Genomic DNA, 25,819 nt, shown 5'->3' on the forward strand with positions numbered 1-25,819 from the left:
GATATTCTGCCCTGACACCTGTAACTGAAAGTGCTTGAGCCTGTTAGCAGCTGTGGAGCTCACCTACAACCAGAACAGCCGGAGGAGCCACAGAGGATGTCAGCTTGGTGGAGATACCCTGAAAAGTGGCTGTGGGAGGGGTGGGTGCCTGCTGTCCCTGACTCAGCGCTGTCAGCAGCCCCAGCAGGTGACATCGGGGACAAGGAACAGGCTGTGCTACTGTGGGGAATGGGTGAAAGCATGTTTAAGCTGTCTTCAAAAAAAATAATTAAAAACTTTGACTTCTAGAACAAAATAATGCCTGTATGGTAATTCCTGCGCCGGTTTCTTTTGTAACCTTTAGCTACAGTTCGGGGCGGTGAGAGCCGAGCTGTGGTGTTGCTTCTCTCTGGGGATTGTGCTGATACAGCACACAGGGTTTATTCTGAGTCTGCAGCTCGTCTGCCCTGCACATTCCTCGCCTCCACAGGGGTAATAATTATGCAGCACAGTTGGGCTGCGCTGGTGGGAGCAGGAGCTCTGGAGGGCGAGAGCTGGAACTGTGCTTTGCATCTCCTGCTGGCCAATGGCATATTTGAGGAAAAATAAAATTCTGCCTTTTCTCAAGTGAAGCATTTTAAACCAAAGCACTCCTACTAGAAACCCCAGCCCCCCTCAGAGGAAAGCGGCGGGTATTGGGAAGAAACAACATCACAAGAGTTTTGCCGCAGCAAATTCAGGCCCACCTTTGCCCAGCAGTGTGGGGAACGAGTGCTTGGCTCCAGTGTTCAGAGCCTTGGGGAACGAACAGCAGGAGATCGCATCACTGACCAAATGCCAGCAATTTAATTGCATATCTTTATGCTATTTGTATCATAGAGTCCATCTAAACCACGATGCAGGAACTGGTCCTCATCTGCCAGCTACCATGGAAGCTAAATCCTGTCACATCAACAGCAGTCTGGGTCGGTCGGTCTGTCCTCATCCGCAGGTGCTGGATTCTGGCAGTTCGGTGGTGAGAAATGCAAATACTGACTCACTTCTTTTTCCTGTTCAGGAGATGAGGTGCAGATACTTTCACTTTACCAGGAATATTTCTTGACAGATCGGTATCCTACGAAACATTAAAGATGAGAAAAGGAACATGATGGAAAAGCATTTACTGACATCTTCCAGTAGTGTGTCCCAGTCTGCTGGCAGGGACTGGGGTGCCCATTTCTGCCAGCTTTCCCCCAAACAAGGCTGTCATCAGGCTTCTGCTCTCACGCCATGTTTTATTAACGAAAGACTGACTGACTTAATGGTTTTCTGTGCAGCTTCCACACATCAGCTCGATTCAGATGGGCTGGCTGGGCCAGCGATTCCCTGGGCACTACCTGTTCGCTTCAAGATCATTAACCATTAATGGCATTTTTCAGGCAGGGTGCCACAAAAAGTCAACGTGAAGTCTGCTGCTATTCAGTTTTTCTGATCAGTGAACTACTGCAGGCCAACAAGCAGCTGCCACAGAGCAGTCTAGGCTGCCTGATAAAGGGGGATCACTGGTGTGAAATGAGAAATAAGGACAAAGTCACGACAGGCAGTGCAGGAGGACCGAGGGGCTGCGGTGTGAACAGCTGACGGAGCCAGGGAGGAGAGCACGGCAAGGGAGGAGAGCACAGCAAGGAAGCAGCTCTCTCCCCGGTACCAGATATGGGAGTGCTGCAGACTGATGGTGCCAATTTGAGATGGAAATGGCAAGAGAGTAGAAGAAAACTGCATTGGGCGGGCTCAGACCTGCCTGAGCAGAGAGACCACACGTTCACCTGGCCCGTAGTAAGCACCTTGTAGGTGGAGAGGGGCAGGCGAAAGCCGGCATGAGCAGCACAGCAGGGCGCTGCCTCAGCCCAGCTGTACTCCCAGCGGAAGTATCTGCCCTTTCCAAACGCTGCCCGTGGGAGTGGGAATTTCCCCTCCCAAAATGAGAGGACTTTTTGGAAGATAATGCTTTTGTCAGATACATTACTTTAGATCAAGAGAGACACAATACAGAAAGCTAAGGCCCAATTTCTAACTATTCTTTCCAGCCTAAGCAGTACCTCTGCCCCAGCAGTACTGACAAAGACAACACTGCTAAAAAGGAAGCAATAGCGCACTTGGTTTTGGAAGTATTTACCCCCAAAATGGCACTAGCAGGCGTTCTGCTGCTTGCTGTTACATTTGTACAACAGAAACTATATAGAAAAACTAGTCACCTTTACACTGCGGAACAGGTCTTTTTCTCTTGCGCTAGCTTCTTTGGATTGCATAAAATTATGCAAAGCAATCTTTGCAGCTGTAAAAACACAGGAAAGAAACAGTATGTAAAAACGTGTTGGCTTCAGTAGGTAGAGCACTGAAAAGGATTCAAGTGCTTTAATACAGTACCTTTTCCCTTCTTTTGGGTGCCTGGAGTGAGCTTGACTTTATACCTTTCAAAAGAAAAGGTTTCTGTAAGTAGCACACAGGCTCCTGCCGGCCAGCGCAGGCTGCTGCCAGACCCTTCCCACAGAAAGAACTGCAACTTACTTATAGTTTGTCATGGCTGTGTAGGGAGCACAGATGGGAACAGCAAAGAGCAGAATATCCTCAGGGTGCGGCTGGCCCGTCAGGGAGTCCAGCAATGCCTCGCCTTCCTGAACGGGCAAAGGAGCTTCACTGTGAAACCAGACAGCGTCTCTCCAGCCCCCAGCTACCGGTTTCACCCGTGGCAGAGGCTGAAGGGTTCTCCCCCTCCAGCTGAGCTACAAGAGCCACTGCAATGCCACAGGTACTGTGTGTCAGATCTCGTGATGGGGCTACCGAAACGTACTGAATTCAGCTTTATCACTCACTTCACTGGCACGGAATTACCAAGCTATGATTCGTAACTGACCATCTTCGATTACTAAAATCACATCATTTGAAACAGGATGGATTTAGTTTTAAATGACCCAAACAGGATGCCCAAATGTAGTTAGAACTTCACAGGGTAACCAAAAGCTTCCCCCTCCAGACAACCGTTATCCTCCTTCATTAAAGAATTTAAAGAAAGCAACTTATTTCCAGCCTTGAGCAACACCCACAGCCTGTAATTATCAGAAACTTTGAAGCAATTTTATATGTAAATAAACTTCTAAAGAGCAATTTGCATTGCATCGTATTGTGCCACCCTCCACCCCAGAGCCACCAGTACTTGGGGGGTGCAAACACCTCCAGAGGCAAAGGCAAGGGACAAACTTCCATTTAGCCAGCCCCTAGTTTCTGTAGGGGATGGACGAGATAAGCAGGGTAGAAAGAAAAAAGAGGTTACATTTCTTTTTTAAATAGGGGACTTTAACAGCAGAGCCATAGCCTTCTGGTGCACATGCCCCAGCCCCAGCCTGCGCCTCTGGTCCTACTCACAGGCAGCTGCGTGCTGCAGTGGGGCCTGCCAGGAATAAAGCAGGAATAATTCCTATTTGAGCAGGAATAAAGCCTTCTCCTCAGCCCTTAATCGGAGCTTCAAAGACGAGCGTTTACCTCAGCTCCTGGCTGATCCTGGTCTTGCTCCTCCTGCACACACAAACAAAGGAGACATCAGAGCTGAAATGAGCACACAACTGTTTTTTTTCTCCCCCAGCCCCCAGAGAAAATAGATTCTTTTATCAGCAGTACACAGAAAGCCACATCCTCACTGCAAAGAGAATTTAACTTATTTTAAAGCAAAGGTAAGAAGAGCACTTCTATGTGGGTGAGAGGGGGAATATTTCTTTCAAAACTCCGATTTGCTTGGCACACGCCAAGCTGGGAGGAGAGAGATGGGCTGTGATTCAGAGATACTGACTCACAACAACAGACCTGGAGAGCACTCAGTTATGATTCAGCTGCACCGAGTGGGAGGTATTGACTTAACTGGATCCTCATCAGCGTGGTGGGGCTCGGTACTCCTCCGAGCCCTCGTCCTGGCTGTGCTGGGAACGCAGCATACACATAGATTGCTGCAGGGTTTTTTGCTGCTTCTTGAAACGAACAGGCTCCCAGAGTCATGGCATTAGGCACAGTGTTCTCCACAGTGCCCCAAAACCAGCAAGAGCTGCTCAGCCTCCCTGGCAGAACAGAGCTACACAGTGCCAGGAGAGTCACGGTAGAGGGTGAGAAGGGACAGACAGATGGACAGCAGAGGAGAGGCGAGCGTGCTGCTCACCTTCTCATCCTGCTGCTCCTCCAGGGCTGGGTCCTGCGACTCGTGCAGCAGGACTCCTGCTGGGAGCATCTCCTTGCCCCCTCCAGCACCACGATGCACAGCCTTGGGTTTCTGCTGTTGCTTCTTTGCTGGCTCTTCTTTTGTCTTCCCCTTTTTCCCTTTCTTCCCTTTCTCCTCCTTGTTTGACCCTGCAGACTGTGGTTACACACAGAGGTGGTCAGAGCCAGCGACCCAAGCAACTGTGCCACAGGGGAAGGCAGAACCAATCTCACTCACCCCCAGCAGCTTCATGATGAGCTCCCGGTCCTCCTCATCCTGGTCCTTGTACTTCTCCTTCATCTTCTTCATTTTACTCTGCAGAAGAGAAAACACCAACAGCTTTAGAAACAATGACTTTTGCAGAGTTTTGCATCCACAGACAAACACCTAGATGCTGATCCCACATGCACTTTCCTTCCAGGTCTCCTGAACCTCTTTCAGAGCAGTTCACCAGTAACCTGTGGTTTCGGCAAGAAAAGCATAGTGTGCTCAATGCTAACAGACCAGCAGCATCATCCTGAAACCTCCAAGAGCCTAAAACTATCAGGCAGCCACGGACGTCTGACAGAAACCTGGCATTTCTGTCCACACTTCACATGGCAATGGCGCAACCCATGGGTAAACGTGGTCCCTGCCTACCTTCTGGCCCCGCTTGATGGGCTGAGGGGCTGGCACACCCTTATTGGTGTTGGGAGCAGGGGGAGGCTGTGTCTCCGACTCTCTCTGCTTCTCTTCAGGCAGCTCCAAGTTCTCAGAGTCACTTTGCTGCTTCTTTTTCTTCATTTCTCTAAGGAAAACGATCACTTGATGCACCATGCCTTGTTGCGACAAGAGAGGCTGCTGCTCTCCTGCCAGCGTTACCACCCTGCTTCCCTGCCACAGGGCTATGGGGGAACCTGAGGCATGCACATTGGAAGTAACCCCTCCTCAGTAAAGCCTCTCGAGCCCACAGGCACACAAGAAACTGTTTGTTCACAACCAGGACTCCCGAAGGACACGAGCAGCTGCCATCCCACAGGCGGGACCCACACGGGAAATGCAGGACAGACAATGGGCATGGACCAGCCCAGATTGGGAGGCTGCAAGTCATGCCCTGCACCCAAGTCCTGGAGAGGGGGCGGGGAGGAGGCACTCACCTCACTGCAAACACAAAGAGGCTCTCACCTTCTCTCCTTGGCAGACAGATGCCTTCGCCCCTGGGACTTGCTGTCACTCTAAGAAGTGAAACACAGTTAGAGAACACCATGTCCAGCAGCAGTTCACACTGCTCTTTGCCAAACATCTGAGCTGGTAGCTTACCAAGTTGGGTTCTTCCTCTTTGGGGAGGATTTTCTGCAGCGATCTGTGGGGAGACCAAAATGGAGCTCATCAACAGGCGTAGAGCAGCTCAACCACGGATGCATTACCATAGCCCAGACATTGGCTAATTTGGTTGCATCACTTTCAGCTTTCTAGTTCTTGAAAATCCCAGCTTTGGTGAATGGAAAAGGGCAGCAATACCGGGATGCAGTTTACAAAACAAGTCTTCAGATCTCTGCCAGCTTGTCTCACGCACACACACAAACAAGCAACAAAGCCTGGGTACAGTACACGCTAAAGGAACCTTCGATGCTCTGCTTCCCATGCACATGGGAACATTCCCATGCTCAGCTGTGGTACTCCCTGCAGAGCTGTCCGTTTCCACCCACTCAATCTTGTCTCCTTGCACCCTCTAAGGAGTGTCATTTCCAGGAACAACAGGGAGATGAGCTCATGTTGCAGCCAAATGCAGAGCAGTAATTCAGCACCAGCTTAGCAGAGCAGAAACAACTCACCAGTTTCTCAGGTCTGAACAGCTCTGAAAAGAAAACAGGAGCAGCCATCTCCTGAAGCGCAAAATCAGTGTGTGCTGGTCAAGGAATGCGTAGGCCAAAATAGGGAATAGCAGAGATGAGAGAGACAGATACCCCCATGTGCATGCCTTTGGAGGGGGCTCCAAAGCAAGCAGCCCCCAAAGAAGAGCCATGCAGAAAAATGGCAGGGAATGGTACACAGCATGGCAGTATTTCCACAGTACAGGCTTGCTGCCCTGCACTCTGGCAGCCTGCAGAGCTGAGCAGTGAAAGAAGTGATGGCAACTCATCACAGCCCTTGTCTTGACAGCATTTTAACAGTATGGAGATCCTCAGAAGTTCCCCCATTGCCGATAAGCGCAGCTGCTTCTTCACTTACCTTTGAGACTGAAGATGCGACAGGTCGATTGTTGTATCTGGGTAATTTACCTCTTCCTCCTTCACTTCACTCTTTGACTCTGGATGTTCCGCTTCATCTTCAGATTCTCCATCATCCTCTTCAGAGTCACCCTCTGGTGCAGGAACATCAGCAACGCCTTCATCACGATTACTCTCAGACATGGCTTCCACATCTTCTGGTGCTTCCTGACACTCTGCTTTTTCCTCTTCACTACTGCTGTCTCCTCCTTCTGAGGCACACAGGTGAGGAAAAAACTCAGTTCACATTAGAAACACCAAACCAACCCACAACACAGTGCAGGGAACTAAATGCCAAACCCCAGATGGTCCCGTCTGCCAGCAGTGCACACAGCACCCCGGTCACATCCACTGTACCTAACAGCTCTACTTCTTCAGACACCAGTTCACTGGCACCACTGGAAACCGTTTCCAGATCCTCATCCTGTACTTTGATCTTCCTTTCTTCTCGGTGTCTCCAAACACAGCTTTCATCCACCTAACAAAAGAGGCACCTTTACATTAAGCCAGTACCAGCACCAGTGATCTTTGCTAGCCCATTCAGAGAGCACCTGACTCAGCTTTATTCTTTCCCTTTGAACATTTTGCCATTCAAAAGGCAAGAAAACTAAACGAGCACACTGAAACCCAAGTCTGACAACCTAGAAGGTACAGCTAGTGAGGAGACACACATAGCTGCACAACCAGCAGCCTCCCTAAACATGCATATGCTTCAAACAGAGCTGGTATAAAAATCTAGCAGAGATAGTAATGTTCACAGTGTCTGTTTGTTTTAAATGGAGACAGTGCAAACTGGGAAAAAATGGCAATGAAAGCAGAGTAATCTTCAGCCAGTAGCATTTTATGGGATTTGTCCCAGTGGGAAAAGAAGTAACTGGGAATGAACTGATAAGCAAGAACCAGAAAATAAGCCTCCTACAGCTCAAACCAAATTACAAAAGCCAGCAGGAGCTGCACGGAGAAAGCAGTACCTTAAACAAGAAGCTAAAGCCCATCATCAGATATGAAGGTGGAAGAAAATTCTTCTTCCCTGAAAAACAAAGGCAGATACTCATGAGGAGGTTTAACAGCTACGTTAATGTAATACATGATGTATTTTCAAAATTCATTTTTATTAGAGGCTTCAGGCTACCAAAAAATTACACTGGGGCTTGTTCTCTCTCTTGGATGACAACAGAACAGAAGAAACTCAAAAGCAGCTTAGCTAATGATCTTCTGCCCAGGGCCTCAGCTAGAAATGCTGCTGCAGCTGCCTGATATTCAGTCTAAACCACTCAGGACAGATTTTCAGGAGAAAAGCAGAATCTGTTGGCTGCCACAGTGAGGGGGCAGCTCAGGTGGCTGCCACTGCAGGACAGCACAACATTTTCAGACAAAATGCCGAAAGTCAAGTTCACGCTGTTCCTTTGTGTCTCACCTCGGATCATGAAGCTTCCAGTAGTGAGGTATTCTCCTGTAGGTGCAGTTTTAGAAACCTAAAAAAAATCATGATATACTATAAAGAGTATCTGTCATAGAAGGACAGCGCTGTGTAATAACAGCAACATTAAAGCAAACTGCATTTTAACTTATGGGAACAGTTTGCAGAAGGACTCTGTTTCCAAGGGGTTCTTCCTGTCCTTTGTAGGGTATCTTCCTAAGAGATGTTTCAATTCAATCACACTGGCACTATGTTTTAGAAGTCCCGTGTGAGTAACTGGGTTATTCAGGAAATAAGAACACTAAAGGCACTGTGACCTTCAGTTTAATGTAATCTGTCCGCCCTTACCCTTGAGTGGATTGGAAGCACAGCAAGATTGTAGTTAATACACAAGCTAGAAGTCCAACTGAAAAAAAAGAAAACTTACTTTTCAATAAAAGTCCTTTCCCTCTGTTAGTAAGAAGCCAAGCCTGCAGCACATCCTCTGTCATGTGCATGTCATATCAGAGGTTACCCCTCCACCCCCGGCCCTAAGAGTGGCACAGCCAGGGAGAACCCACAAGGAACAGTATCAGAGAACAGAAGTTTCACCCACATCTACCAGTTCTCACACAGAGACACTTTGTCTGCAGTTGCACACCAATTCCTTCAGATGTCTGCAAAGCTCATGCACGAGTGTCCTTACCTGGTTGTGGGAGACCCACCATGCACTGGTGACAACACGGGCATCCCAGGCAGCGCTATAACACAAGGCCATTGTGCCTGCCTCTGTCAGGGTTCGTGGAGGGATCGGTTCACCTACAAAGTAACACCCTACACATCAGTGAATGAGATCCGTGCATAACAGATTAAATTCTCCAACTTCCACACGCACCCTAATCCAGTGTGTGAGCTTTCCAGGGGCTCTGGGCAGAGACAACACAACCTGGCTAAGCTTGAAGGCAGTATGACAGCATCAGCAGCTGCTCCTCACAGCTCCCTAACAGAAGCTGAAGGCAGCTGTGCCACTGCTCCTTCCTCAGCCCCGCAAGGGAGCAGTAACCGTGCTCCTCACAACACAAGGCCAACTTCTACCACCTCCCAGGAACGGGGCACAGGCAGGGTTTGCCCAGCTGGTCTCCCATGAGATCCATCCCACCACGTTAACACTTCTCTGCTGAGATCAGCACCCTCCCTCGGCACCCGAACTGCTTATGCCACCAACCGAAGTCTCAGCAGGACTCCAGTCCCTGCGGCCAGTAACTAATGCTTCTCTCTGCGAGCACGTCTCCATTGCTCCTTCCCACCAGGAGCTCAACTGAGCAATTGCAAGCAGTCAGTCGTGGCTGGGAAGCAGCAGCAGCCAGTGACAACCTGATCTTGGAAGGACTGATGCCTCTCACATCCTGAGGGAAACGTCTGCTGGAGCTGTGTACCACTGTAAGGGGGAAGGGAGCTCACCAGGCTGGGCTCAGACACGCAGTGCAGAGACTGCCAGTTCACAGTGCCCCCAGACTTCTAAAAGTCCTTGCACCAGCCGCACACAAGGTACCTGATGGGTTCTTGATCACACAGCTTGTGGCTCCATGCAGATCGGCATGCACGTATATGTCCCCTGGAAAAGAAGCAACTCAAATCAGTCGCACATGTGGTAACTATACAGACCACTCAAGCTAAGATGAAGGTTTCTAACATTAGCTGGAAAGGAGCAGGATTGGAAGAGGATACAGAAGCCTTTTAGTCCATCCCAGGGAAAATCAACTCCTTTGCTCCTGACAGGAGTCCACCCAACCTATTCATAACCCACAGTGCTGGAGGCTCCAGTCTGCCACAGCAGACCCCCCAGCACTCCATGGACAACACACACACAGTCTCCAGGACTCACCATCACCAAAGTCCCCTTTTACCCAAGACTCAACTTCAGAACAAACCAGACAGACCTTCCCATATCATTCTTTTACAAGTACAAAATTGGAAAATAAGAGAGGAACCAATACATTCCGCTTAATCAGACTCTCACCTGGTTTAAGATACCGCTTTACAATCAGCTCATTCTGCTGTTGATCTCTTCCAGCAATAATAAGGTAATTCTCAGAACTAATGAACCACAAGAACTTCTCAAACCTGCCAAATTACATCAAGCCATTGTGTAAAAAATGCCTGGAACTAACAGAACATCACAAACTCTAAGAATACCCATCTTGGCATCTACTCCTTACAAAAGGCACTGCAAATAGTTTCACACCCATCCACGTGCCTGGGGCATAAAAACAAGGCACAGTACAAATATAACATCACTGCCAACGATATTTTGAGATGAAACAAGTACCATCACCACAAAGTCCAGCTGCCTCCTATTTATTTTTATTTTCATAATTCAGTTGTTAGACTATAAAAAGATTTGGGGTTTTATTTGGTTTTTTGTTGTTGCTTTTTTTTAAAATGTACTGTTACTATTTCACAGAGCTGCCAGAAAGTAGCAGTGAAGTTCCCTGTTTTTACTAAGACCATATTCCTAGCTGTGTTAAAAGCAAAAAACTACAAGTCCATGTCCACTGAAAGGAACTTTCCCAGGCAAAGGCACTAACAGGATCAGGCCACCACCTTCAAGGAGCAATTGTAAGATGACTCAGCATAAATTGTAGTGCTTCAAAATCACATTAGCTCCACTTCTAAGCTAGCGAAAATTCAGCCTGACACAGTCATTCTAAATTTGCACACATCCACAGTACATTAGATAACGACAATGAAACTGTACTTGCCAATAGACCTTTCTTGCTTTCTGAATGGTGGTAACTGTCTGAACTTCCCTCAACGTCTGCTTCGTCTTCTTCTCGGCCGATTTAAATGCCTATTTAGACAGAAAGCGTGATTCGAATCCACCAGCACAGGAATCACAAAGTTTCTAAATGAACAGTAGGAAAGTTGGTAGGAAATTTCTCTGAACTTTTTCAGAGTGCAGGCTCCACATACTGCTGTTCACAGGCCTGCATTCCCCTCACGCACATGTGAAATAGCTGCCCTAAAATCCTCATAAATCTCCACCCCGGATAGCTGCCCCCTGAGAAGATTATCAGCTCTTTGACTGTACAGATTTCCACTGATTTTCCACTCCTGCCTCCATAAGTACTGGTCAACATCGCCATCAAGCACCTGTCTTATGTGTTCGCAATGCTACTGGTGGAAAGCAGGTTATACAGCAGGGATCTGCAATCCTCTGTTCAGTCAGCTTAAGAGCCAAGAATGAAACAACCCTGGTTGGTTGTTTTCACCTTTCATGTCTCATTAGGACTACAGAGACCAAGTTAGGATTTTCCACTGATCAGTGACAGGGACTGTGCTTTTAAGTATCTTCTAAAAACAAAGAAAAAATACCTTTTCTGCAGCTTCTACTGTCTTCTGAGTTTTCTTAGCTGCATGTCTTTTGTGATCATAATACCTGCAAAACACAAGTTTGTTTGTATCTGAAATCTCAGCACATGCACTCATTTTTAGAATGTACTTATCACAGTTCTCTACATTTGCCATTAGCATTCACTTTTGAGATTTTTTTTTTAGCCCAGTTCTTCAGCTTAGTTTTCACCTGAGAAAAGCAGCCAGATGAAGTCAGTCCCGTCCTCGACAGAGCACTGTGTTGGGGTTAATGTGTGGCAAAAGTAGCCATTTTGTTCTATGTGTCACTGTGCAGAACTGTACTCAAAATTAAATTAATGTGATAGCTAGAGACTAGCCGCTATGCAACAGTAAGATACTTGGTTTTGGACCAAGAAAACACATGTCTTCAAGCTCAGGGCAAGCTACCCATTTCAATTTCTAACTTTTAACAAGATATACACAGAGCTCTTCCTATGACATTATCACTAACAACTGCAAGCATACAGAAACTTCTACTACCAAAGCGCACGTTTACTGTAAAGCTTACTTTTTGGCATTGGCATATGCAGACAAACTGAGATCAACATCAACTAATGACGGTTTGTTTTTCTGAGGTTTCTTCAGCTGTTTGTTTTTATTCTTTTTCTTTTTTCCCTTTGGTTCTTCTGTTTCTTCTTTCTCTAAATCAGCATCCTCCTCTTCCTCTTCCTCTTCAGATAATACATATGGGTTTCTAAAAACACATGACATCATATGATTAAGTGAACTGGTTATTTTTTAGCCTTTCACTCTTCTATTCTCTCATGAAGACTGGCAATGGCCTAAGGAACCCTTAAACCATTTTCCCTGTGCAGCTGCAGGAAGGCCCCAGGATGCCTTACATGCAAACTCGTTTATGTCTTGGTCTCAGCCAAAGTTTGGGGAGAAAAAAGAAAACAAAAGCAGAAGATAAAGAGCCCAAATTTTCCAATCCAAGAAAGTAATGTTTTCCAAGGCAACTTCTCCTATCAAAAGACATGCATCCATGCTATCAACCTAAAGAAAAATCTAGACTTAAAATGAAGAACAGTTCCAAAAATCTACTTTAATAAAGTAAAACACAAGACATTCTATGTGTGATCACCACATGAAAAGAGAAGAGTTACATCATCGTGCTGACTCATTGAACAGGACAGCAACATGCTGGTTTAAAACCTCAAAAAATATCTGCTACACTGTTTTCAAAGAGGTATGCTGAGCACACACTAGCTGGATTTGTATTTGCTTCTCGCCAGGACATTAAATCCTGCTTGATACAGCTGTACTAAGTCTGTGTAGCAAAAGGTGGTGAAGCAGCACAAAATAATGCTCTTCATAAAGGAAAATACATCTCCGTAGTCCTTTGTACTAAGGATGCACGATTCAACACTTGGTGGACTGACTGAACAGTTTGACCAGCAAAGTGATCACTACTCACTACAAAAACAGATGGAGAGGAGAGACTGATGACACAGTTGCCAACACAGAACTCACTCCTGAAAACAGGTTTATTCTATACATTAACATTTCTGAAAATGAGGTAACTAAAAAATTCATAAATTAACTTTGCCATATTACAGCTCTCATACCAGAAGTTCATAGAATCATAGAATCATTAAGGTTGGAAAAGACCTTTAAGGTCATCAAGTCCAACCATCAACTCAACACCACCATGCCCACTAAACCATGCCTCGAAGTGCCACGTCTACGTGTTCTTTGAACACTTCCAGTGATGGTGACTCCAACCACCTCCCTGGGCAGCCTGTTCCAATGTTTGACCACTCTTTCAGTAAAGAAATTTTTCCTAATCTCCAATCTAAACCTCCCCTGGCGCAACTTGAGGCCATTTCCTTTCGTTCTATCGCTAGTTACCTGGGAGAAGAGGCAATACAGTTCTAGCTATAAAAAAGAAATTCTCACTTTTTTATTTCTAGCATCCCGATACAGTGTCAGATAAGGTTTTTAAAGACACTCCAAATACTGCCCCACTGCTAGTTCTCTCATCAGGACTTCTACGAGAACCAGCATCAAAACTTGCAGCTCACAACATCCGCAGTCTTGAACCATCAGCCTTTCACTGGACTGCCTTAGCCGTCAGCAGCATCGAAACGGGCAGGATCTCACGTGAATTTTAGATGAAAGAAGAGTAAACCACAGAGAGTTAACTGCTGACTGACAGACTGGAACTTTGAGCCTATACTGCTTTAGGACACCTTCCAATGGTTTAGAATATAGTCAGACAGACTCTAAAAATAATAAAATAAATGCTACTACAGTAACCACATCACTATTATTTTTGAAAGCAAAAAAGAAGGTATCCCCCTCTGCTCACAGAACTATGTTCTCTTCATGCTGCTATAAGAAAAACTGAACAGTTTAAATACCAACGTACAAGCTAAAATGATACCAGTTTTCTATACAGCTCACATGGTCAGTCCTACTTGTATTCAGTACAGGTGATCTGCAATGCACTCACCTCAGCAGCATTGTGATGTGATTCGTCTGAAGCTTTAATTCTTTGATTGCACTTGCAACGGGGTCTCCCTGCGCTTGAGCTTCTTTCACGATCGCTCCGATCTCTGTCCAGTCTATCTGGTTGGCTAATGCACTACGGACCACCTGGATGGCTCGGTCGACAATCTCCAAGTTCATTTCTATAAGCTCTCCTTTTATCTTATCGGCTTCCTTAAGGAAAGAAAAAAGTTTATACCCATTGAAGCTAAACACACACTCAGCAATAGTTTAAAAAAAAAAAAAAGTAGTAGTTAATATTGAGATAAAATCCAAGAATGGCATTTGAAGTGATCACATAGGACAACAGCCAATTTGACTCTTGCAAGCAGAGTGGCACAAGGAAGTTTTGGCAAGAGAGGGACAAAGCACTCACAAGGGAGCAGAGTCCCACTGGGCAGGCCTAGGCTCCATGAAGGGTGCTCAGGGTGCTCAGTGACAACGGAAGGCTTCACTTTGGCATCTAACCCTGACCATAGCAATGCAGACCAGCAGGTACAACTCTTCAAGAAACTTTATGTATCTTCTTGGTTAAACAAACCCCTCAGTCTTACCTGAGCTTGCTGAAGAGCTTCTAGTCTGTGCTCATGATCCCTACGGACATTTTCAAGCTTCTTCAATGCCTCTTTTTCCTTTCAAAAATAAGAAAGATTGAAAAATATATATGCAAATGGCATCCTACCACCTAATCACTGCAAGACATTCAATAGGGCATTCCAGCACAGAAAAATACAATAGCGTTAAGAGATGCAGAGTCTCCAAAGTATTTTTGTTAATTCTGTTACTTGTACTCCAAGCAGAACCAACCCGTCCCTGACCACCACTGACTCAGCATTTCCATGGCAAAAATAAGAAATGACACCTCCCTCACGTAGGCTACAAGAACCAAATGAAGCATCTGAAGCTCAGAGAGCCACCTCAGCTGCCTCACTCTTGGATGAGTGCATACCTGCTGCAATGCTTTCAGATCAATTTTTTGTCCCTCCAGCTTGGAGTAGAACTCATCTGCAGCCTGCAAGAGAAAATCAGTTTTAAGAATTTCCAAGCTGCACTAACTTATACCAGCAACAAGCAGGCAAGAGGAGGTTCCGCTCAAGAGAGGTGGCTGCAAAGCACTAGAAGAGGAGACAGATGCTAAAACAGGGTTCAGTAACTTCCTCCATTTTACCTTCACATGCGATCGGTTCAGCAAGACACTCAAGGATATGCCTCACTGCAAACCAGGGGCAGTGCACAAGTAAATAAGTGGCCAAACTATGGCCCACATTTTTTGCTAAGAAATGATGAAAATGAAGCTGCTGTCTGACTCAGTGTGCTCTTCAGATTAAATGACGCAGTGATCGACCCGTCTGCCCTGAATTCCTGCTGCTTCAATAGGTCAGTTAAAAAAAAACAAACACAAAAAACCTAGAAAGTATGCCTAAGAACTGCTCCTGGTGTTCCAGCTGCCAGCCACTGTGCTTAAAACAAAAGAGGAGGAAGGTTTTAGGCTGCTTAGAATATCAGTGCTGTGAAGGAGATGACAGAAATTCAGCCAAGAAGCAGGGTAGGAAAGTGAAATGGGAATTCTGGAGATCAAGGTCAGGAACAACATGCAGTTAATGATTTCAAGTATTAAAGAGTCAAGGACCAGGAAGGACAACACTCAAGGAAATACTAAATCGGGTGCCTGAAGCTTTCAAAATAGTCACTGGAAAAGTATAAATGTGATGACTCCGATGACTGCTTGCCTCCAGCGGTAACTCAGCATCTGAACTCTCCACTAACAAAATGTTTGACCAGAACTGGTAACAGCCTCCTCCCTTACAGGTTCAATACACACCTCCGTGTACACATGCCACATGTCGTATTTCAGCTATGGGATCTAACTGAGTTAATAAAGACAATGCTGCTCAGCAGTAACCTAAAGGCCCTGTTTTAGTTGGCCTTTTCTGAATAGAATATTTATCCATAAAATTAATCATCTCTTCCAAGGTCTATGTTTTCACTGACAACTTCTTCAGTATATTTTAATTACTCTTTTTAGCATCAGTCAATTAAAGCACTTAAGTACAGTATCAGCAAAAGCACTGTACCTTATTGAATGAGTCAAATTCCAAGTACGGACATTTTGAATGTTGAGAAAACAAGAAAGGATGAAATTCCTCATATCTGTAAAATACACATTTGGTATTATCACCTGAAAACTAATTTATGTTATGCAGACTAGTAGAAAAAGAAATAAATACTTCAAGTATTTACGTGTAGATATCTTCTGCTGGTTTATCTGGTTCCAGACTTGGTTTTTTCTCCCTTTTCTGGATAATATAACCCTAAAAGAATACATAAATATGTCATCAGTGTTTGTCTTTGAAAAGCATCCCCCTTATCTTGGCAAAGCAGCAAGTTTTAGGTGCTAACCTACTGATAGCATGAGATAGTAAATCATTCTAGCAGAGAGCCCTTGTGGCAGAAGCAATGTGATTGACTGAGTAAAGCCCTGACCGCTTGCTTGTCTTCACTCCAACTTCTTCCAGAAAAAATGGTGAACTCTTACAAACCTCAGGACTATCCTACAGCTTATCACATAAATGCACAGTTTCTGTGCAGAACAGTGTTACCTGCTATTAAAGCACGAGTGCAATTCTCATAGGGCCTACATAACCTGCTTGTAAATTATTTAATTGCTGCACATCCAGTGCAAGGAAGCAATTTTTATTCCCCATCACTACCTGGAGCCCAAGCTCACAGGATAAAATCTGTAGCTGATAACACCAGGAACAAGCATGTGCTGAACAATACCTGCCTACCAGTTCAATTCTGCAATTCCTGCATAACCAATAACCAAGTTGCCCAATGGAGACCCACCTTTCCATTGAAGTTGTCAGTTAGTGTCATATATTCTTCTGCTTTCTCTAAAGCAGTAAGCACTTTCTCAACATTTTCTAAAGAGAGAGGGGGGAGGAGAGGAATATTTTAAAACACCTAGAACAGAAAGATATCTTTATATAAACACAACAGAACAGCAAATCAACAAAAGGTCCAGGCAACTGCTCTTCCATTTAAATGCCTGAAGCAACCTGTCCAACCTAACCACGCTAAGTAGGATCCTAGCATGTCTCAAAAATAAAATAGCAGATATCCTTTACCCCTGGTGCCTCACTACAGCAGTTACTGTTCATTTTAAACAGGAACTTCAGCATGCATTTTACATTTGGGGAATTTTTAATTTAGAAAAATCTATATAGGTACTTCTAAGAAATAATAATTCAAGTTTCAGGAAAAAAAAAGACCACACAAATGCTAGCAATTTATTAAAATAAAACTACAGAGGCAAAGCATAAACCAGTAGCTGTGAGAAGTTATTTGTTTATTACAAAGTTGATTTATTATAGCATCATAATGCAGTAGGAAGTAAAAAATCCTTTTGATTTATGTCAAATATAAATCACACAGGAAAAATAAGACTACAGAAAAATCTATTCTGACTTTAACACTCAAATCCATCATTTCCCAATAAATGTAAAGCTGCTACTTTATCAAATTCCCACTGTGTTTGCTATAGATAAAGGAAGACTTTGATGATAACTCTTCTAATGCAGGATCCTTGTAAAACATCCCTTTACTTAGCCAGAATTCACCTGATGTGTAAGGTGGTTTTATAATGAGATACCATTTAGACTATAGGAGGAGCCTGATCTTTTATCTCCAATATATGCACAATTCAAGAGTTTTAATGTGAACACAGCTGGTCCCCAACCTAAAAACATTAAAACATATATCCATATGGCCAGAACTACAGGCTTGAAGATGACTTGTCTCTTTGGAAAAAAATACTACACAGGCATAAAAATTACTATATATGTAGTACAGCCTTTAAAATATTATTTACTACATACCTTTACTTTCCATATGCTGATCTATTTTGACATAACCAGAAAATCCAGCTTCTATAAGGCAATGCTCAATGAGAGTGGCTCCGTAAGCTGTTAAAAAAAGAAGAATCATCTGTGGAAACATTCACAATAAAATTTGTATTTACACTGAAATTACAAGAAGTGTTTTAACAAGGTATGGATGTGAAACTACAGTCAATCCTTAGAGAGGATGGGAATAGCAAGGGAATTGTGGTCCCCAATTCAGGAGGCAGAGCCCAGAAAGAGCAGGTAATCGAGACTCCTGCGGTGACTCTCTCAGAAACGCTCACTGCTGGGCAGAGCAGCTGGGTCTCAGCTCACAGTTGGTGAGTTCTTACAAACTTAAGGATGCTTAGGTTCATCTGGAACTGGGAAAGGTCTAGCACAGAATAGGATATACAGGAAGGATGGGCTTCGTATTGGCCAAAATGAATGAAACCTTTACATTTAAAAAGGCGTAGGAAAGTTCTGAACTGAAGAGTGTAGGAAACCCAACAAGAGTGGCAAAATGCCTGGCTTGGGATAAGGTATTCCAAAGGGTGAAGCCATACAAACTCTGTAGCTTCAAATGAAGAACTAGGAAAAAAACAGCAAGGCCATATGTGAAACACGAGTGACAAATGACAGATGCAGCTCCATTTGAACAGGGTGCAGAGAAGTAGCAAATGAAAACAGATATACATGCTGCTACAAAGGTGCTTAAAGACAAGATGGGGCCACGGAAAACCAGGTTTAACTTAGAACACTGAGAACAAGCGAAACAGAAACATGGAGCAAGGAAGACAACCACTGGGACAGTGCAGCATCAAGCTTAGAATGATGCAGGTGACCTCAGAGTGGGTGAGCAGGATGTTAAGAGTCCAATCAAATTAAGATGATAACCACTTGAAAAAAGACCCAGCACAATCCCATGGGAATGAAAACCCAGGCCTACATCTTGTACATACGGTATTAGGGCTACTATAATGATCACCCTAATGTGCAAAGGGACAGCCAAGAGATTGCGAAAGCAGGACACAGAACAGCTAAATCAGGTTTCAATCATCCCAGCCTGGCTGGATAGATGTCATGTCATAGTACAAGGCTGACACTAAAATTTACCCAAATCCATCCCAGCACAACAAAAGCCCAAGACATCTCCTACAGGCATTCACAGCTCAAAAAGGAAGATTACATAAAGCAAGGCAGCTTCTTAGAAGGAAAGAAATTAAGACAATCAATAAAAGGCAATGCCTGCAGGCTATTTAGAGATGCTATTTTGGAGATTCAGAACAAATGCATATCACTTATTAGACAGTGTGTCATAAAAATCCAAGGAAGGCTGACATGACTAAACATCAGGTTAGGAGAAATTGTTAAAAGTAAAAAGTTATCCGAAGTTCTGCCCCTTGTGGAAAATGGGAGACCAAACTCTGGCAGGTGAATTTAAAACACAGCAACATTGGCCAAAATTAATCTTGAGAAAATCTGAAGAAAAAAAAACCCTATCAGGATTAATAATAAAGCCTTTTCCAGATACATCATAAGCACGAAGCCTGCCAGAATCAGTAGGTTCAAGAAACAATCAAGACGCAAAAGGAACACTCAGGTATGACAAGAGCAGGAAAATTAATGTCCTGAGTTTCATTCATAGCGTAGGGGCACAGGGAAGCTCGGGCTGGAACATTTCACTGCAGGCAGTATGTCAGAAAATCTGCCTCAAATCCAGTTGTCAGAAGAGGTGATGGATCCCACAGACAAAACAAGCAGCACCAAATCCTCAGGATCATGTGGTACTCAGCCAGGCATTTAAAACAACTCAGGATGGAGATGCCAGACTGTTAACTGTAGCCTGCAATGTCCCTCTTGCCTGTAGCAGCAGAGGCACAAGGAGGTTAATGCACCGGCAATTTTAAAAAGGGACTAGAAAACTATCAACTCTTTTTAGCCTAAAGACTAAAACTAGCAGTGAGCTTTGCACTAGACACAGAAGAGCCAGCAGTTTTGTATTTTGCGTCATAACTCTCCAAGACAGTTAAAAAGCACAAAGACAAAGGAGGTCCAATAGATATGGTCTACTTGGATTTCCAGAAAGCATTTAGCAAAGCTCACCCCAAAGCTCTCAGAGAAAACAAGCTGCCACTGGATAATGGGATAGCCCCTGCCTGGATTAGAAAGTGGCTGAAAAACAGGAAACAGGGAGGAGGTATAAACTGTCAGCTCGCAGGGAGGGGAGGAAAGCGGAGCTCTACAGGGCCCTTACTCTAGAGCCTGCACTGATCAGCATACACCTAACTGAGCCGGGAAGGGGGAACAAAGGGCAAGGGGCAAAGCCTACTGATGAAACACAATTCGTCTAAGCAACAAAGACAACAGCCAGCTGTGAAGAACTGGAGAAGAACGAGCAATAGTGAGTGATTAGACAAAGAACTGACATAAGATCACTGTAAAACAACAGAAAACAATCTACATGAGGAAAGACTATCCTATTTATGCATATGTCCAACAGATCATTCCTATTTGGGAGCAAGACCTAACAACAGATGGTCCTGTGGAAACAATAAGCTCAATTGTCAGCAAACACAAAAGAGTCAAGCTGTGTGTTGGGAATTTTTAGGAAAGGAATCATGAACAGAACAAGGGAAATCATGCCACAGGATAAATCCGTGGTGCACTTCCACTGTGAATGTTATGTACACTTTTACTTACCCCTTTTCAAAACAGGTAAAGCTAGAAAAGGTACAGAGAAGGACAACAAGAACCATCATAGGCTTGGAACAGATTATGTACAAGGAAAGACTAGGTAGGCTATGCAGTAGGCTGGTTAGCCTAGAAATGACCGAGACTTACAAAATGTGTGGTGTGGAGTTGATAAATAGGCAGCAACTGTTCACCTTCTCTTCAAATCCAATACTAGGGCTCAAGTAAAACTGGTGAGATGAGCTCCAGAACAAAAAAAAGAGGTGACTTCATGTGACATGGAAGCAACTCCTCACCACAAAAACACCATGGATGCCAGAAGTTCATACAGGTTCAAAAAGAGATTTGGTAAATAAACATGGAAGGAAAATCCAACCCAACCTACGAAAAACAAAGATGCCTGCTGACCAGTCATGGGAAGTCTGTAAAACATAAAGACTGCTGGGACTGAAAGACTCTTCCAGGAAAGTATCAGTGTGCCTGTTAGGGCTGCAGGGTAATGACAGGGGGTGACCAGGCGCTGGCCCAAGGTTAAGCTAACAGCATACGATGTGAGGAACTACAGGGCACTATGTGAGAAACCACTGGATACGACAGTTACCAACATGAAAAGTGGCAAAAATTAGGGAAGCAGCAGGAGGGATGGCCAGGTTTCCCAGGTGGTTAAGGAAGAGTGCGGCAAGAAACAGCCAAGACTCACACGGTAACTGAAGGGAAGAATTGTGGATGTTTTACAGAGTGGCGCATTGCCAGGCCAGCCATGCCTCAGTAATCAGATCAGTAACACTATATAAGGCCAAGGTTACCCAGAGAACAGTATGAGAAATATCAAATTTGGGTATGGATATAGAAAAACTAGGACCAATTGGGGAAAGTAATTAGCAGCAGGTTGGTTGTTTAGGAGGAGACCAGGGTGGACAAAAAGAGGGACAAGGGTGGTAAAAAAGAAAAGCAAGACATGGGGAAAGTAACACTCAGGTCTGCAAATCACATGCTTTGAGCTGTTCAGGGGTATCCACCAGACAATCCTGTGCTTGATCAGCACCGCCAAATCAGGAGCATAAATCAAACTTGTTCCGACCACGTCATGCAAGGCAAATTTGCTTCTGTGGTCAGGAAAACTGAGGCACAGTGTGCTTTGTCCAGCTACCAGAGAACACCCAAATGGACATTATCAAGCATCTTGGTATTACCACATTGGTCCTTGCTCCAGGACTGGCAGCAGTGACATACTCCAATCACTTCCTAACAAGATCCTTCCCCTGACTGTACCATTACATCTCCTATTCAGTACTACTAAACACAAGACACTGGACAAAACGCATCAAGTCAGAGCTCCAGCAGAGCTACTCTCAGGTCCTCATCACTGCAGGATTACAGCAAGGTTCATCTGTTTGTGCAGTTGGCTTGGAATCAAAAAAATCTACTCTGTTTTCAAAGGCTTAGGGTTTTCATTGTTTTTCCAAACATACATAATAGCAGACTGTCATGAACAACATCCAAAAAAACCACTGCTTGAAGTTGTTCTAATTTTGAGCATCATCTAAACGTAACGCGTGTTGACCTCATTTCATTTTCTAATTAATCCAAATTACTTTTTTCTAATGAATCACAATTACTTACGAAGATGCGGGTTAAGAACCCTCTTCAGTTGTTCCCCTTTGGGTGCATTTGATATTATTTCAGTTAACCTGCAAAAGATAATGGAGAGTTGTCATTCCAAAGAATATTGGGATTTAAGACTACATTGTATTACTTAGAAGCTACAAAACATTTTCAGTTTTAAAAAAAGAAGTGCCAAATGGCCTGTAAGATGCGAAAAGACTACCCAAAGGCATGCTGCCTTTCACAGTTGTGGGTAATTTGGGTTTATTCCAATACATACACCATCTAAAAGCAATTACCTTTCCAAGGTTGGCAGCGGTGCAGGCGCTTTTGCACTGTTGACTGGGTATCGTTCCCGAACCGCAAATCTGACATCATCCGCTTCATCCATGCGAAACCTCAGAATGTTTAAAATGACGTATTCGTGGTCTGTCAGGACAATGTTACCCTGTGAGCACACCACAGGGGACCATCAGCAAAGGCCATACTCACATGCTGGCTTACAGAGGACACGTTTGGAGCTTTGCACTCACCCTGTCATACAGCTCAATGATCAGGTGATAAGCAGCTTCATCGCTTCCAAACTGGAAGTCCACAATTCTGTCTATACCCAGCTGTTTTACACTGACAAGTCTTCTGGTCTTTAAATGCTTACGGCACTGTCAATAATGGAGAAAATGTCTGTGAGATGATGCACACAGACCTGCTTGTGACATTTTACAATGAAATACATTCTTAGCTATAGATCCCTCCTGTGACACTGACCACTTCTTACTTAATACAAATACCGTAAGGGTAAAAATGCTAATCTTGGTAACACAGACACAAGACAGGTCTTGGCAAAATAGTACCTTGATATTTATAGTTAATGTAACAAATCCAGATTTTTAACATTAAGCCATTTTTGCCATTCAAAACTGGTATTTGTTTAGCTCAACAAGTGAGCTAAATTCAAAGGGTTTATTTTACAAAGAGAACTGGGATTAATCCTGCATCCATATATGACGTGGAAAGCCACTCCAGAGAATCTTTGCCGAGTCATTTCAATGAGGCTGCATCCAGAGGTGGTGGGCTAAGCAGACCTGCATGCGTCAGCACTCAGGTTGCATCCCTGCAGATCTACCTGCAGAAACACAGCCTAACAGCTTGCAGCAAGATCTGAACCCTCCAAGTCCAGCAGGACTCTATTAACATAGGGTGCTGTGTCCAGGGCCTAAAAATTTGGACAACCCAGGTGGAATGACAAGGACTTTGCTGGAGTAAAATTCCAAAAGGTCTGAGTATCCCAGAAAATGTCCAGCAGGTTATTATTAGTCTTCATAAATTTAAATTTTCATTGTTTCAGGCACTGAACATCAACAACGTTGACCCCAGGTCCACACTTGCTCTTCCCTTGTTTTCAGTCACCTGCTGGATCAGGATCCACCAGGCAAATCCTTCAACTATTTTCTTCTGTCTCCAAGGACAGAACATAAATATTGCTTTCTGATATCCAGCCACCTTATTAAAAAGAAATTATAGGTTAGTTTACCTTCATTGCAAAGCCAGACGGCATCATGTTTTTCGGCCACTCAAACTCCGTCGTGTGAATGCGTATACCAGATTCAAGCAGCAGCGTAGCTTTGCAGTCTGGTCTGTTAACAAAATAAAGACTCACCACTTGGCACATGAGCAGCCCTCCCAATACCACATGCCAGTTTGCACTGGAATGAGACCAAAGCACCACAAACCAGCGGCACGCCATCTACAGAAAGCACTGTTGCCAAAACTGGTAATGCCTATCAAATAGTGCTGCTGACAGTGAAAGGACATCCACTTTTTAAGTTTACAAACAATGTGGCCAAGCAAAATGCTTGGCAAGCAATGGAGTTAAAAATTGTCCAAGACAAGTGGAGGCAAGCAGACGAGGTCCATCTCAGACACCACTGGAGTGGTCAGGTTAGTGACATGACATGAGCCCTACCACACATTTGGCCTAGGCTTGCTTACTTACACTTACAACACTTACTAAGTGTTGCTCTGTATTCCTCCAACTCCTCCCTTCCCTCCCCACAAAAAGAAACAATGACAACTGTGTGTTTTTACACTAAAATCTTTGGCCTTTTGCTTATTTTCTACAGTATTCCACACTTCATATGCTATTTCCCAAGAACTTCCTGGGTAAAAATTACTGCATTTTATATCAAAGAACAACAGAATTTCACTGAAAACTAGTCAGAAAAGCCACACACTTGTCAACAGAAATGTACAGTAACAGCATAAAGAAATTTCAAGAAGTTCTTACTTTTGAAGGCGAATAAGATACGTCTTATTATCCACATCATAAACATTGTTTACTCTCATTCCCAATAAGCTGTCAAAAAGAAAATACGTGCTTTGGACAATACGATACACAAACCATACAAGTATCTGAAAAAGTCCCAGTGATAATTAAAATATACAGAAGTGCAAGTTATGATAAATTACCAAGCAGTAACTGAAGAGGCAGCAAAGGAAGATTAATAGAATGAGCTGGAAGCTGAACAACCAAAAGATGGAGAAAAGGATAAAGTGCAAAAAGCAAGAACACCACTGCGGACACCCCAGCTGCAACCAGACAGCTTCTGGATCTCCAGCACAGGATGGAGGCCAGGCTGCCAGTTCCTGCAAGCATTTCTCTTTGTGTCAGGGACATAAAATTGACTGGAGCACTTTGCTCCTCTGGGCTACCTTCTGCATCACGGGTAGCCCTTTGCCAGCATGGAGGACTAGTATTCCCAATACAAGCACAGAAATGAACGGGGAGGGGGTAGGGTGTGTCAGTCTCGTCACCATTTTGTTCAGCGTGGAGCCAAATATGCAGAATGCCCTGGACACCAGAAGAGTAGGAGACCTCCATGGGGCATGGATGTCAGGAGCATTAGAACTTCCCAGCTGGATGGGAGAGCATATGACAGACAGTAGGACCTTCCCCACACAAACAGGAAAGGGAGAGCACTCAACTGCTCCCCAAGGAGAAGCTGGGGGACAGGACCAGGACAACGAGGGGTTGCTCAAGAGCACCAAGCCTTCCCTCAGGGTGTGACAGAGGAGGCAGAGAGGACTCACTGCTCTGTGGCAGGAAGATTGTGCTGGGGGCCACTCGGGCAGCATCAGACAGGCCCTGTGCTGCCCCATAGTGCCGCAGCACACGGCAGAGAGAGGCAGCCCACCACCCAGCACAGCGTGGGGCCGGGCTCCCCACAGGGGCCACGCAGTCCATGTGTACAGATGGTGGAATCACCCCAGAACGGGACAGTGCAAAACTGCATCGTCCACTGGGGAGGGCTGCGCGCAGTACGATGGCAACCTGATCAGCGCAGTGCGGGGCAGGACACCGCGGAGGAGCAGAGCGCGGGCGTGCGCGGAGCCCTCACAGCTCTGCGCCATGAGGAGCCGGGCTGCCGACGAGGGCCAGAGCCGTCCCACAGAGCCCCGGTGCCATGGCGAGGCGGGGGCAGCCGGGCCAGGGGGCGGGGGCAGCCGAGCCGGGCCCCACTGAGGGGAGAGCGGCGCTACCGACCGGGCCGGGCCCCGCTCCTCAGAGCCCAACCGGGCCGGGGCGGGTCCCGCGCCAGGGGGCAGCCCGGGAGTGGGGGGGCGAGGGGGCGGTACCTCTGCCGGAGCTCGGCGAGCGCCGCGCGGATATCGACGGTGCTGAAGCGGGACTTCATGGCGCCGCCGCCCGCTGCGACCCACAGGGCCCCCGGCCGCCCCGCCGCGCGCCCCGCGCCTGCGCCAACGCCCGCTACGGGTCGCGCCCCGCACCAAGTCTCTTCGCTCCGCGGCCGCGCGCTCTCCGCCTCCCGCGCATGCGTCGAGCCGCGGACGGGGGGCGGGGAGAGACAGCGGGCTGCGGCCGCGCCGG

At 45.4% G+C, this 25,819-nt stretch overlaps 1 protein-coding gene across 1 annotated transcript; it reads right to left on the minus strand.

Moving 5' to 3' along the window:
• Positions 1 to 962: 962 nt before the first annotated feature.
• On the minus strand, positions 963 to 25,625 carry NEMF (nuclear export mediator factor; the record flags this gene model as incomplete). Its single annotated transcript, XM_082000983.1, has 33 exons — positions 963 to 1,093; positions 2,214 to 2,293; positions 2,386 to 2,429; positions 2,527 to 2,633; positions 3,499 to 3,531; positions 4,163 to 4,357; positions 4,439 to 4,516; positions 4,841 to 4,988; positions 5,366 to 5,415; positions 5,501 to 5,543; positions 6,413 to 6,662; positions 6,808 to 6,928; positions 7,422 to 7,480; positions 7,868 to 7,925; positions 8,556 to 8,668; positions 9,402 to 9,464; positions 9,870 to 9,973; positions 10,612 to 10,700; positions 11,225 to 11,288; positions 11,772 to 11,957; positions 13,719 to 13,927; positions 14,308 to 14,385; positions 14,703 to 14,765; positions 15,829 to 15,904; positions 15,995 to 16,065; positions 16,601 to 16,677; positions 17,632 to 17,718; positions 21,952 to 22,019; positions 22,233 to 22,381; positions 22,467 to 22,592; positions 23,465 to 23,567; positions 24,218 to 24,286; positions 25,567 to 25,625. The coding sequence occupies 33 exons, from the start codon at positions 25,623 to 25,625 to the stop codon at positions 1,016 to 1,018; spliced, it is 3,198 nt and encodes a 1,065-aa protein (XP_081857109.1). The 3' UTR covers positions 963 to 1,015.
• Positions 25,626 to 25,819: the final 194 nt, after the last annotated feature.

Source organism: Phaethon aethereus (assembly GCF_964289735.1).
Source record: "Phaethon aethereus genome assembly, chromosome: 5".
Taxonomy (NCBI): Eukaryota; Metazoa; Chordata; class Aves; order Phaethontiformes; family Phaethontidae; genus Phaethon; species Phaethon aethereus.